The sequence below is a fragment of the Rhopilema esculentum genome, chromosome 6 (assembly GCF_057945365.1).
Source record: "Rhopilema esculentum isolate cy_ngs chromosome 6, ASM5794536v1, whole genome shotgun sequence".
NCBI lineage: Eukaryota > Metazoa > Cnidaria > Scyphozoa > Rhizostomeae > Rhizostomatidae > Rhopilema > Rhopilema esculentum.
Window position 1 is genome coordinate 5,337,690 of NC_142820.1, and position 15,684 is coordinate 5,353,373.

General features: G+C 35.1%; 1 protein-coding gene across 1 annotated transcript; it reads right to left on the bottom strand.

Annotated features, from left to right (window-relative positions):
* Window positions 1–1,007: 1,007 nt before the first annotated feature.
* LOC135686948 (GATA-binding factor 1-B) lies at window positions 1,008–10,217 on the bottom strand. Its single transcript, XM_065203361.2, has 5 exons — window positions 9,628–10,217; window positions 5,181–5,795; window positions 4,530–4,678; window positions 3,769–3,894; window positions 1,008–3,598 (listed from the first exon to the last, which is right to left on the bottom strand). Exons 2-5 carry the CDS (start codon window positions 5,770–5,772, stop codon window positions 3,416–3,418), a joined length of 1,050 nt encoding a protein of 349 aa, XP_065059433.1. The 5' UTR covers window positions 5,773–5,795; window positions 9,628–10,217; the 3' UTR covers window positions 1,008–3,415.
* Window positions 10,218–15,684: the final 5,467 nt, after the last annotated feature.

Consider the following 15,684-nt stretch of genomic DNA (forward strand, 5'->3'; position numbering starts at 1 on the left):
GTCTGATTATTTCAAATGCATGCAAAGTTAAACGTTTAATGTTCTTTGGAACTAAGCTATCAGTCATAAATGCCTTGATATCTAAAATTATCCAACAAGAGCGCCGAAAAGCTGATAGGGGTTTTGTGACAAGTTGTCATTTTGAATTTTGAATAAGAGGAGACCTACAGGGAACTATCTTTATAGATTATTTTCCTGAAAAACGGTTAATATTCAAATACGTACGAAGACCTAACTATGGTTATAATACCATGAGCCTATTTTAAAACGAGATCTATGTTATTTGTCATATTGTAGCGATACTTTATAGTTAATATACTCTTTCTCTCTCTAGGCTTTTACAATACCTTGATTGTTTTTAGTAGGGGCTGCAAGAGGCCTGTATTAGCATCTTTTTGAGAAAATAAACAATACAAATTTCATTTATCCACAATTAGTTACAGTATATTTTATCTAAACTGATCTATAGAAAGGACTACAAAACAGAAACTTCCTACATTCAACTTTTTTAGCTTTTCACAAATAGATTGAAACTAACAGAGGATATTTCTTGATTTTTCTAACTCTCAGAATCCATAGCTTTAAAAATTTTGTAAATAGCTGGCAGAAACTCTATAGTAGCAAGAAATAAACCTTTTATAAAGAAGTGGATTTATGAATAGAAATGAACAATTTTCTATTTAAAAGATATGTCTATTTGTTTACTAAATTTTTCACAAATCCACACACGTTCTAGATTTAGAAGTGAAAGGCAAAAAACCATCAGAAAACTACTTCCTTCCCGAAGAGGAGCAAAATTGGGATGATGAACCAAAGACAAAAATTCAAGCTGCTAAGGTGCCTAACACAACAAGCATTGGCCCTCATCATACCTCAAAGAAAAAAGCATCCGAAAACTGCGGGCTGAAAGCCACTTAAAAAGGGAGAACAGCTAAGATAATTTGAATCTTTTGAAGACACTGTATTAGTGATTACATTGCTATCAAGTGTACTTTATTGGCCTTTGCAAAGATTTTTTGACAAACCCTCAGTTCCTAGGAAGAAAAAAATCGTTACAATTAGAGAAATTATTTTCTTCTTAGATATCGATCTGCCCTTAGACAAAAATATACCCTAGAATTTTTGTAATCTTTAAATTTGTTCTTGGAGCTTTTTCGTGGCATCAAGGTCACTGTGTAGAGTGCAGTTGTTGTACTGTGATGAAAAGTTCATTATCTTTGCAGCAGTTAATAAAGGATTTGTATTCATTCTCTCAAGATACTGTTGATTTTAGCGTTAAAAGTTTCTTAAGAACCACTTAAATACAAAGAGTTGACGATATTAATTTTTTTTGAACGCAAAAAAATAAATAAACAGAATAGCTTATCAATCCTAAAGAGCTCTGCGCTCTATTATGAAGCTCAATTAAGACAGAAGTAGGCGCCTAATCGTCTAAAAGAATCATCTCTATTTCATCTTTAAAAACATCATTTTTGAGCAGTTTCTTAAAGAAAAAAAATTGGGACCAATTCTTAAAGTTGTGGGTGATCAATATTATTCACTTAGTTTTTGCCATCTCATTTTTTACAGACAGATTCTTATAACAACAATTGGCCATATCGTAACCAAGAAAATATCAGTCTTTGACGAGGTGTGTAGGCGACCCTATTCAAGAGATGTACGGTCCTAACAAGCATTAGCCAGTTATACAGAGTCTAAGACTTTTACGTTTGTACTGATAGAGAAGTCTTTACTTATATTACTGCATAGGGATGTAAGAAATTTGTCATAACAATTTCAAAAGTCATTGCGTTGAAGAATTTAGGAACGCCTTCTTAAGCGTGTCAGTAAAAAAAATTAAATGCAGTGTTGTCTAATTTGAGCTCTCTTTAATTTTAAAAGCCCTAAGATTAGTAAAAGCTGCCGGAATTTTATTGATGGGACATCAAATTAGAAACAAAAGTAAAAAACTTTAACGCTTGTAATAATATTCTTAAATTCAAGGGTAGTACATAAAAAATAGAACGTAAGGTGCTTTTGGTGTATCTCTTTTATAAACATTGAATATTTGCTCTTTTTTAAGTAAGTTGCGTAGTCCAGTAAGCGGATTTTTCAAGTGGTATCAGAGGAATTCTGGGATATCAAGAAAACTCTCCCTGGGCAAGTGCCTTGTTGACAACACCTCCAAAACAAGGACTTATATCAAATGTGAAGGAAATCACTTTCATGGAGTATTTTTGTCAAGCAAAAACGTGTCCAAATATCCAAAAAAATCAGGTTAATTATCTTAAGTCAATTTTCATAGCAAATCAATTATGAGAATTCATGCTTATAAAATTCAAGAAACTGTAGTTATCAAAGATTACTGAAAAATCGTCCGTTTGTGCTTAATGATGAGTCCCATTAAAATCAACGAAGTCAACTTCTTGCAAAAGAAGAAACATTGGTAAGCATCCTGTTTTTATATGTATTTGTATAGATCTAGATAGAAGTGATTTTTTGTATAGACCTTTAAAATATTGATTGAAACAGTTTTATTTCACTAAAGTGGTCACGTTTATGCAAAACTTAAAGTTTTATTGTTAAGACTTTCTAAGGACTTTTTTAATTCGCTGACGTTGAAGTTTTTTGTCTCTAAAGACGACAGAAACTGACCATGAATGATGACGAAAAAGATTTGAGATATCTCTAAAGGTTTTCTTAGTTATGGATCAAAAGATTGTTGTGAAATCCAGAGTAATAACTTGACATTCATCACAGTGTTCTTTCAATTTTAAAAATTACTTACTTCTCTAGTTTTTTATCAAGAATATAATTTTGACTATAATTTCAGGATTGTTTCTTTTCGTTCCTGTAGCTCCTACAAATCTTAAGATAGGACAATATGCATATAATTCTTCCATAGCAACTAATCTTCGTATTTATATATTAGAATTAACAAATCTAAGGTCTAAGAAATTAAAAATAGATTTGACAAAAACGGAAGCTTTCAAATCATTTCAAATTCATCACCACCAACAAATGGCTTAAGAAATTAAAGAACACAAGAAATTAACTCTCATTGATATATCTGGTTGTTCTCAGAATTTTTTACCATTTTGATTCCTCAAAGTTAATCTTATAGATTACATTAATATTCGATAAATTTTATTCTTATACGTCCCTTCTACTTGTTAATCAATTAATAATCCTAATAAACTAAATATTTATATTAATCAAATTTTCAAATGTTTCATCAACATTGAAGAATTAAAAATCTTATACAGTACGGTACAGATTCGCTCCACTCTAACTTCCATATTCTTCCGTTTGTCTGACATCAATAACTATCACAAGGAAACACATTGCATTTTCCCTGACATTGCAAAAAGGACGGTCTACGCTTTCTCTTTGTAGATTTTTATTGTTTTTATGTGGATAGCAATATTAACGACCTTTAGTTATAACTCTTCATTGGCCATTGCTGCAAGAATTTTGCAGTTTGGTAAAAGTCTAAGTCCATCTGCCTTGTTGGTAATTTTGATGCATCTTCTTTCTTCAGTTGCTTTTTACATGACTGGTTTGATTTTCGATTTCTCGTCTGGATACTGGCCTTTTTCATAGTTATAGGACGATTTACCTGCAAAATCACCAAAATATCTCACTGCTGAGAAATTTTTGAAAGCAAGCTGATAGATTATTTGGCAGAGCAAAATTTTACTTCGGGGAAGGATATTAAAAAAATAGTTGAAGGAGGGTTCAGTTTAGGAACACTGTCTTGTCGTTCAAGAAGTTAGCAAGTGGCTTTACCTTATGAAGCTTGTAGTACAATCCACACGCGTTGCATACTGGGTCTCCGTTAGCATTCCTCCTCCACAGCGTCGTTTCTGTTGTTTTGCAGTTATTGCAAGACATCCCTGCCCTCTTTGTTGTTGACTGAAAGAGAGTATTTAAATTGAACAGAAAGATCTAGATGGTTGACGTTTGGTAACCTCGCTAGACTTTCGTACCCTTTTGTTTTGCAGTTATTCTTTAAACAATTATGGGAAGTTAAGAATTGAGAAAGGTAAGTTGAAAGGAAATTCCTAGTATAAATTTTCTTGCAGTCGAGTTTACCGTATAATAAACCTTGCTATGCTTTTTTTCAGGTCTGTTTCATTCTTGCATTTTAAAAATTTTGTTTTTACGATTCTTATTCCCAGCCTTCCAGCGGGGGATTCCAAGGAGCAAGTTACCCTGGACTGACAGAAGTCCAACAAAAGTAGGGTACAAAATGAACTTAAAGGTGCTTTTGTGGGTATATCACCTTAATATAGCACTATCATAATGTGTCGGGTGACATCACAGAAAAATACATCCTAGCATCTACCCCGGGCTAACAAAAATTGTCTACGGTCAAAGAATTTAAAAGAATAAGTGGTCAAAAATAAGAAAGTGTACTTTAGGGCTTGATAAGTTGATATAGGAGAGATTAAGAAAACCGATAGGGAGACAGCAGAGAGCGTCAGCTAGAAGTGGTACCAAGAGGTGGTTGAAAGGTTTCTGGTTTAAAAAAACAGTTTGTGACGTACCATCTTTCTCCTAGGTCTTCTCAATGGTCGGTTTGTGTTGTTCATTTTTTGATACAGGCCACAGGCATTGCACAAATACTGTCCGCAATTATCTCGCCTCCAAATCGGTGTTGAACGAGTTCCACAGTTAACGCATTCTCGTACGTTTCCTAAAGCAGATGGACATTTCCTTTAGTTAAGGAACAGCTGCTTAGTTTATACTAATGAGGATGGAAGGAAAACAGACAGTAAGATGGCGTGTACAAGTTTCAAGGTATCCTGTCTTTACTAAAAATTTTGCTTCATTGATAGACATGTCCACTGGTTCATTGATAGACATGTTTTGATAGGTAGAATCATCGAAAGGATCCTGTGATTTCAGGGAATAAACAAAAGTGGAAGAAGTGACCGTCGCTAGCTATTGTGCACAAGGGAGGTACCCCGATCCCATTTCCCGACAAGCATCCCTAAATAGCAAAAACTGCTCGTTTTTACAATGAAGTCTTCTTCCAAGGGGGTGTCACGCCTCAATATCATCTCCCCTGACCCAGTAGCGACAGCCATGGGTGACTTTTATAATGAAATGGGCAGATTTATGATGTTTTTTTAGGTATAATCCAACCTCCTGAATACTTGCTGAATAGACCAATAATCATCAAGACTTCTGCTTACCTAAAACAACATTTGGGTTTTCATAGATCCAGTTATGAAGACCTCCTGCACTAATGCCCTTTTGGTCATAGTAAGCGGTGCCCTGCGACTGTGGTGTCCAAAGTTTATTTGGGTTCAGGTCAGTTTCACCGGACCGAATTGCATCGTGGTCGGATAATGAAATCGCTGAAGAGCAGGGCTTGCTTTTCTTATCATCCATGTAGGGGCATTTGTCTGAAACTACCATTGGAATCTGAAGTGATTCCTGATCCCCTAGAGACATCTGGGCCTGTTGGTGAATTGAAGTTGTTTGGTGCCAGTTTGGTGCTCGGTTAGGACTCGGCAGTCGCTGGGGAAGACCAACATGGAAGGATGGAAAATGCAGTGGACGGTGGCCTTCAAAAATGTGCATGTCATTTCGAGCGCTTGTTATCTTATCTTTTGGTGCGTATGTTTGGTAGGCTGGTATTTGATGAAACACTGGCTCAAACATGCCAGAGCTTACTGATTCCATTGTGTTGTACGGGGAGTATTGATTTGTTGTTTGATGCAGGTTCTTGAAGGCAGCCATAGTATGTTCTTGGGCAACGTAAAGACTCAGATTACTAAACATTTTTCGCAATTTTGATGAATTTTCTAAAAATAAAGAAATGAAATTTATATGAATGAGTATTTTTCTCTCTTTTGCTGCTCAGTTCACCCATTATTTTGGCATTGGACAAAAAGCATCCCACAGTGGTAATTCCTACAGTCTCTACCAAAAGTCGTGGAACACTAATGTTAATCAATCATCCTCCCTTCACTAGGAACAATGTTGGCTTACTATAAATCAACACAATAGATTGAGATCTACGTTTTTCATTTAATTTGTTTGATACTAGCTTGAGCAATCAGCATTGCTCTTCGGGAAGGGGCAAGTATGCAAAGAAAAACAAAAACACAACGCAAGTTACTTAGTGTTTCAAGTTATTTTGGCAGGCAGGCATTAAAGACTTTTTTATCATCAACACAGTATCTATTGTGGGGGTCATCAGGGTTTGCGGAGTCAGGAAATTTGAAGGAAACTTGGTGCGGATTAGGGAAATCTGTCAATTTCTCGACGGAACGATGGAATTCTCCAACTTGCCGGATTTTCTCAAAAATGCTACACGGAATAAGGGATTTTTACAAAGTTTCACGGATTTGCGAAATTCTTCAGCTGTTGTCTTATAAAAAAGGACCTGGTAAATTCTCAGTTTTTTTGGGCAGCAACATCTATCAACAATTTTGGGAGTTTTGGCTAAATATAAATGGAACGGCAGATTTAAAAAAATAACGAATTTCTACCTCCCCTTGATGACCATTACACCTAAGTTTGAAATTTTCTCACACCATCGAAGAAATTTAAAAAAGCTGTAAGCACTGTATTTTCCAAACATAGCTATTGCAAGTTTTTATCGCTCAGTTGACTGTCCTTGCGTTTTTCTAGTCTGGCACAAAAGTATTGGTTATAACTACAAGTACATCCAATAGGAATTTGGAAAATATTTATTAGACAAAGATATAACCCATAATTTCTAGATGTAGTTTGTAAAAACTATATGCTAAAGCTTTGACAGTGATATACAGACAAAGTCTAGCCAAAGAGCTTTCAATCTCGAACTCATTGTTACACAAAACACGATGATAAAGAAAACATCAAAGATTTACTGAAAGTATCTTGCAAAGGCAAAAGAACTTTGTATTCAAATTCAAATATAAATGCAAAAGACTTCGTGAAGATACACCCATTCTAAAACTGCAATTATTGCTACCTGAAACATAAAGATTGCATTAAAGTAACTTGTGTAGAAAAATCAAATTTTATTTATTATTACTAAGAAAGTCAGTGGCGTAGCTAGCCAAATAGCAGTGGTCATGCCCTCCCTCAAATTTGAAAAAATATGGGTGTGGCCATATTCTGCCACGCCCAATTTTTCAGTTGATGAGTTCCTTTGGGAAATTTTAATTTTAAGGCTTGCAACTTATAAAAAATTGTTTGATGAACCTTTGGAAAGAGCTTTTCTTATTATCTTGTTACACCATAAAATGACCTTTGTGTCTTATAGCTGTGACACTGTTTTGGTTTGTTGGTAATTTATACAGACAGAGTTCTGACAATTTCAAAACAGAACTGTACAGAAGACATACGAAAACATTAGTTTAGTATAGTAGATAAATTTAGCTTAAACAAATAATTGTGTTATTCTCCTAATTTCTTTCAATTTGCAGGCTGAAATACATTTGTAAAGTTTAGAGATAAGCTAAAATTTGTAAATAAAACAATAAATCACATGAAACTGAATGGGAGCTTTTTGGTGATATTTTTCACAAATAGTCTTATTATCAATCTATTGAAGGTAAGTAAAAGCCATCACGATTAACTAACAACCCGAATAGAACTGATAGATGAATAAAACAAATGGGCAAAGGAATATGCAATGTAAATATTGATATGAAATATAGGAAGCTAAAATAATGGATAGGCCTAGTTGCAAAATGTTTCCTGCAAAGTTAAGACTTAATAGAAAAATACCTTGCAAAAAAAGTTTAGCTTGATAAAAACATTTATGTTTCCACATATACTTGTGGTAAACATCCACATGATTGGATTTCCTTACTAAATCTAGCAAACAAGGGTTTTAAATGAAATAATTTGATCTTGTAAATTTTCAAATACATGAAAAGTTATAAAGAAATAAAACTGTTTAACTAACAAGATCAGTAACATGCTTGACTTGTCGCTGGTCATCTTATTTAAACATCTATAAGTAGTAAAAAGGTACTTTCAATTACAAGTGAAGTCAGTAGAGCTTTGAGTTTGACTTTAATTGTGTGTAAAAACAGTGTTATTGCATGTGATAATAAATAAAAAATTGAAGAATAACTTTAAGCAAGTTTTGGCATTCCTATCCATTAACTACAACCTTATTGTCCTAATCATAATATGGTAACAATGCTCTTAAAGGGCTTAACAGTTTCTGAATATGCTGCTAAATGTCTGGAAAATTTAAGCTCTCAAATCTGTTGGTTTGGAAAATAACACTGCTATCTCCTCCATCCATCTCCATTGAAACAGCACCAAGATTTGGCATTCATTTAATCAAGAAGATTTTCTCCAAATGTTCAACTAGTAACAATTGATTACTGAAAAGGCTGAGAGTTTGGTTTTGTTGCATAAAATGATCCTGCTCGCTGATTTTATGCCCAAAAATGGCCTTTCGTGCCTGTCACTTCTCCACATAGTGCAAAACCACTAAGGCTGAAAAACCCTCTCATTGCCATAAAATGTTCTGGAGATTAACATGAGTCGTGGCTGCTTGGCAATAAGCTTTTGCTTGCATTTTACTTACAGAGAATTACCTCCCAGCTCGTGGATCTAGGCATAGCAGCGCCGCCATGCCTCGCATTCGCGTTCATGAAATAACACAGGGCGGTTCTGATGATTATAATGATGGTCATGCCCTCTCGAAATGGCATGACTAGCCTTTGTTCTCTCCTGCGTCACTCCTATTGTTAGGCATGACCAAACATAGGGAACCAGCGTTATGGGCATGACTAAAACACAGGGTTTGGTCATGCTCATAGTTATGGGCATGACTAAATTGGAAACCCTCTGTTTTAGTCATGCCCGACAATAGAAGAGCGCCTGCGGAGGGCTCCATATTGTTGCGTGGAACCATAGGGCTCCAAAGGCGAATAGCCTGAGCCATCAGGAGAATATGACTTTATTCTTACGAAAATATAATTTTTTGAAAAATGTTATCTCTGGAAATAGATGGTCATGCCCGGCATGACAAGCACGACCGCTAGCTACGCCACTGAAGAAAGTATACTTTTAATGTTCTTTCTGGAAGAATGATGGAAAACAACGGTTGCTTTCCGGAATGGAAAATTAGAAATGTTCAAGAAAATAAGAGGACTTGGTTTTCGCCAGTAACAATCCTCTCTCTATAATTTTCTCGCCCAAATTCCAGCTGTATGTAGCAAACGTTTTTCTAGAGAGCCTTAGAGATTCTATTGTTGATACATCAATGAATTCAATGCCCAAGATGACGAAAAACTTCCCGAAGAGGAAGGATATAAGTACAATTCAAGGAAAACAAGCTCGTAACGAAATATATTGAAATTCGTCTTAGATTTAACGCACTTGTTTGTGCTTTAACAAAAAAATTGCAAAATATTATTCTCGAAGTGAGAAATTCTGTCTGGAAATGGACCGTTCCATCCAAGTTAATCAAATTATTAGCTTCAAATATTTGACATAGACAGTTATTAACAGGAGTTTCTGATAAGCCAAGGATAAGAGGAGGATAAGTCTCTTTATCGTATTAGCATATCAGTTACTGTACCGCAGAAACGAAAGCTTCTTAAACCTGTAAATAAACATTAATGACTAAGCGGCTTAAATTCTTCAAGAATAAAAAAGCAGTTTATCATGCTTACTCACAGTTAACAGTTAAACAGCATAATTCCCTTTGGCTGTGCTGTTCTAATGCTGTCGTCCTCCAATCAGAAGATCATTTGCCAACATAACAAGTCGTGGCTTTTTATCTAGTTAGACATCCAGCAGACTTGAATAAAGAGATTCTGATGACATGTTAATTGCATATAAAAAGAGATAACAATAGAATTTGTTATATTCAAATCGTACCATTAGCAGATGTATGATGGAGAAAAGAAAAGCAAGTTACGATGCTTATAAAGTCTGCTCCACAATTCCCTCTTTACAGATTTGCCATAATCAGATTCATCAAAGAGATAATCTCTAGAATAAATATTCACGAGCAGTGGTGAGTTTGATAAAATTTTTTTTATCTTTGCCTCTATCTCTTTGTGAGCACTTTTCTCTATCTTGACAAGGGGGCGCGTGCACACTCATTCAAATTGAGAAGTACTGCATGCCTATTTAAGCCGCTAGAAATTATTCATAGAGAGTTGCAGGGGATTCTACCTTAAACTATAGAAACGCTCTCGAAGACAGCCGTTTTCTGCTCTCTGATATTCACTGCTTTCTTACTTTCAACTAAATTATCACTGTTTGAAGCATCATTACTATCCATGAGCATTTTACTGATATTGTGCACAACAAGAGTACAATGGTTAGTAAAATCAGCCGCCGAATCTGAGTAGATTCAATGTTAAGAAATTTTTAAGTACCTATGCAAGGAAGCTTTAATAAACTAGGGCGCTGAGTGAAATATCTTGAAGAAAGCTATAGTGTCAAAGTTATGGAGCAGGCTATATGTAAATGAAAATTCGTATTTTGTTTTTCAGGATTTGAAAACTTATCAACCTATTACCGAAGCAGCTGAATTGCAAAGATAGAGTGAATATTTCTCAATTAACAGAATCTCTTCAAAAATTTTTCAAAACCAAGCCTCGATGGATAAAAATGACGATTTTGGCTTTTTCATTTGAATTCTTATGATCTGTGCTATTTTTCTTCTTGCAGTTAATCAGCAATCTTTTATCTAATTTCATATTAAGAGCTAAGAGCGTTTCAATTGAATTGAGGGAGCACATAACTAGAGATGCATTCTCTAGTTCTGACTGAAAAGGAAAATATCTTGGCACGAATCTTCTTTGGAAATAGACAGATATATTAAGCTGTTAAAATTTTGATACAAGAAACAAAGTACAAATTATTTATAAGTAGTTCCAAATTTTATCACAATCTCTCCTTTTTTCAAGTTTAAATCAAATCTCAGTCATCTCAAACGGAAACCTAAGTCTTGATCAAGCCATGAACAAAAATTAACTGTATTTTTTACGTTGGTAAAATATTTGAAATTTATTGCTTATTAGCTAATTTTAACAAATAAATAAATTCAAATATTTAATACGTGGAAATCTTCAAGGCTAATATAATCTATTATATATGAAATTTTGCATTTCTAGCGTTGTTTGAATCGATCTATGGGTCTGATGGCAGCTGAGAGCGCCACAAACGAGAACCACAAACTTTTAGTAACATATACATAATCTATGACAAAACAATTGGACCTATGTCTAACATAAAGGTTGCTTAAGTCGACGAGATGTAAGTGGTCCTACCTGATTCGATTTATCAGAAGTTAACTGTTAGAATGTTTTCACCTTTGAAATTTTAACCAATCTTGTGTCGCCGTAACAAAAATCTGGATGTATCATTAACTAGCTATCAAGGACTGACGACTATATTAGGGTAGTGGCTCGATCTGTATTTCTTTGTAACTATCTTTACCTATCATCTGAAGGTAGTTTTAAAGGCACTTGACGCAGGTAAGACTGGTCCAAGATGGCAGACGAAGTTAGAGCTTCGCCTCCACCAAGGGCTGCGACTCAATTGATCGTTTCAAAATTATGGAGTCTTCGAGCAGCCATTTTCCAAATCACTTTCTAATTCCTTCCATGCATGCGATTCCTTTCAGCAATTAATTCCTAATTGCTCTGGTTAATTTGGCCTAAGTTATTATTTGATCTTCACAAGTATCTTATCTTTTCTTGCAACTTGAGTTTTTATTCGTTTGCAGGAAAACTATATTACTTTCAGCCTATCTTTGATGTTTTCTTTATCGTCATATATCGTATAACAATGAGTCCAAGATTGAAAGTCCTGTAACTAGTGATTGGCTGTTTATCGAAGTCAAATCTTTAGCATTAAATTTTTCACAAACTTTATCTAGAAAGCATGGTTAATGCCTTTATCTGCAATTTTTTAATTTCACATTGAATGTACTTTGAGTTATTACTAATACTCTTAATACGTAAGGACAAGAAGCTGGAAATGCGTAAAGTCATCAAACGAATTTGGCACTTCAGCAATATGTAGCAGGAATTGAAGAGATATCAGTTTAGTTCAAACGTTCGCTAAAAATGTGGATCATATTAGGGTTCTTTGACAGAATTACGGTCATCTTTGTGTATATCACCATTATTATCTCTAGCTTGGTAAACTGCAAGACACAGAAACAATAAACGATAATACATGGAGCTTGGGGTGTAGCCATGACCAAGGATGGAACTTTGTAAAAGTTTTAATAGTGAGGTGAGGTTTAACTGTACTATAGATTCTATTCAGATCTGAATTTTTATTAAAAAACGAGATATACATTTTCTGCAAGAATTTCCATGCCCAAAAAGGGACAAACCGTCCTTATTCTTCGGGATTTCTCTGCATCAAGCAGGGATATCTCTTGCCGAAAATGGAGTGGTCAACTAAATTATTCATTAATGATACACACGAGAAAAAGCACTGGGTTTTTGCAAATAAGTTTCAAAAAGAGTATCAGCCTTCAAAAGAGGTGAGGGTCGCCACTCTATATGTTAACTTGACAAGCGATGCAGACTTTCACAAACATGGGGATTTTTTCGGCATGTCAAAAGGTTTATTCGCAAAAAATTGTGCATCTTTGTATATTCTGCCTGCAACTTGGCCTCCTACACGTTGATAACGTTCTTTCTAGTACAGAAATAGAAGCATAACGTACAGGAAGAAAGCTGGTAAGAAAGCAAGGCGTGCTGTTGGCGGCTCCAAAGAAAAGTAAAAGGACAAAAAAGCCATATTTTAAACACATAGGGAAGAGAAATTAGTTCAATGTTATCTGACCAGACATACGCAAACAAACTTGAATATCACGATAAACACGCAAAAGTATATAAACCCGGGAAAGCAATCTGATTTTTCTCTCATTTCACCTGTTCCCTAATGGTAAGATAAGACAACAATATGACTGATATGACGAGTTTGGCGCGTGACCAAGTTAAAGAATGAATAAATTTTTTATGACAATTAAGATGAAAAAGATACTGACATTGTAAGAGAATGGCATAAACAAGAACGTTGTGAATGTGACCCAGAAAATACAATACACATTTGAATTGACAAATTAATTTATATCGAAAATCTCGATACGATACAAAACACAGCCATCTCTACAGACAACAGAAGTTTAGGTATAAGATGAATTCCTGAACATTGAAAATCTTTGTATCAAGACACGACCTTAGAACTATTAGGTTCTCTAAAGAACTTACTGTTTGACTTCTATTCAAGCAAATTTTTTCACAGGGCAGAACAAACATTCGTTTAGAAACTGCCATCGAATATGGCCTTCCCTTCACCAACCACGAGACGGGACTTCGATGAGATGCCTAGTCACAAATGGCCCACTGTCACAAGCCTTCAGAAGAATTCCCTACATCAAAAATTATTTGTGCATTCGTTCACCTATCTCATCTATCTTTCGACATGATAACTGAAATTATCGCAAGCTTCCAAAATACCACAAGTTTACTAAGGTCAAGTGATTTATACACATTACAGCTTCAATTCCCTGATATATGGATCAATTCTTTCGTCCTTATCTGAGTATGAATAAATGAAATAAAGCTATCTTCTTTACTGCCAGTAGTGGCAGTGGTGATTAACAGTCGTAAGAAAGCAATTCATGGCAAAAGTTAACTGCAACGTAAAACCAGGGTTGTTTTGAATGTAATCAACAATAAAGTGAGATAAAATGGTATCTTCACGTTCAAGAATTCTTAAGATCAGCAAGTGATGGCATGCGGCACGTGGGTGAATCGTTCAAAGAAGAATGACTACAAAAGATTTCTGGGACCATGATAAAATCTGGAGACAGCACAGCATGTTTTTCTTGCTTTAGAAGTAAAATGTCGTTTGAATTCTAGGATAAGATTAAAACTGTTACTTAGCAACAGAAATACCTACGCAGCAACCTTGCTTTCAAATCACAATTTTTGATTCGCAGCAGCACAGAATACAACATGCCTAAACAAAGCAACTATTTCAGGTCACATCCTTAGCCTATTTCAATTCAGAGAGGAAGGGGAACAGAGAGACCATATTCAGCTGGTTAAACTATTCGTATTATAAATATTTGCCGTAGAAGATCCCCACTATCGAAGTTCTTATCAGGCTTTAAGCGGTTGCGAAATTAAAAATAGGAATAAAAATTTGAAAGTGGCAACTATCGATTTTTTTCTTTAGAACGTATGATATTCCAGATATTTTTTGACAGGTTGTAGTAAATTTGAAAGCAAAAATTACTTTCTTAAACAACCAAAGAGTTCAAGCATGATATTTGAAAATGATTTAACTTTGTGTTCAAACAAATGAACAGTGGCGGCTCTTGCTAATGGGCATCTGGGGCAATGCCCCCTCAAAAAGATTCAAGGAAATCTATTATATTCATATTTAATTTTATAGATAGTCTTACTGTGGTTAATTATATAAGTTTGTATCTCTTCTAGAAAAAGCTCCTTGCTATCCCGTCTCGTCCCTAGCCTCGCTTCTGGCCCGCTAGTGCCTTGAGCGATGATGTCATTTTACGGGCAAAGTTTTTTTTGCCCCTAGCCGACATGCGCACAAGCCAATTTTCGACCTCGAGCATTGCGAAACGCGGCCTGTGATTGGCTTATTTGGAGGAATTCGGGGCAAGAAAAATTTTGCCCATAAAATGACATCATCGCTAAACAACAACCACATCTATATATGCTTTTTCTTCTGCGCTCCATGACGATCAACATCGAACCATGAATACAGTGAATAATTTGCAAACTCGACCTTTCTATCGATTATCGCAATATTGATGGTCTGCCCTCCCAACTGTGAAAGTCACGAGCCGCCACTGCAAATGAAACATAAACCTGAGAACGTTAATAGTGAATCATTTTCATAGTACCTTTTTCACAATTATTGCGACTGTTCAGGGCATTCAAACAAAATCAACAGACAGAAGTTAGAACGGCACGAGCTTGGTTTAACACACACCAATGAATATACCTAAAGTACATGAATCCTACATCAAGCAGCAAGAAAAAGTAAATTTCAAGATTGTGAGGAAAAGAATACACAATTTCTAGGCGTCTGAAGTGGTTTCAAGCAGAATTTATTGAAACGCCTTCAAATGTAGTTAAGTGCTCACTGTATGAAATGCTGAAACAACTTATGCAAAATTCTTGCAAACCTATTTCTGCTTCTAAAAATACAGCAATGACATATTCAAAATTTACTCTTCAATGGGGTACTTCAAAAAAATCTTCTTTGCCATAGCAGTTCGTTTTGCAAAACAGTTTGTGAAAAAACATAAAATGGAAAGATGAAAAATGGAAGGGTAGGCGTTTAGAGCAAATCTGCTAAGTTTCTATGCACTTTTGCTTATAAAAAGCCTGACACAAAAATACCCCCTGAACTTTAATTCCTTACCAGTACCTTCTAATCACAAGAATAAACAATCATTATTCTCATTCGCATTTTCAAAAGGTAATGCGTAAGTTTATGGTACTTCTTTGAACTTCACCCTAGGATTTCCGATCATATCTTTGTCATGTTACAGGATTGGGTTGAAAGGAACACGCCCTAATTTGCATTGCAACAAAATTAAGCCATAATAATCTGGTTAATCGAAGGATATTTCAATGCAGTTGATATTAGATTAATTAAGCTTATGTTGCTGGGCTATTGTTAATCTATTTGATAGCAAAATAGATGAATAATCTTATT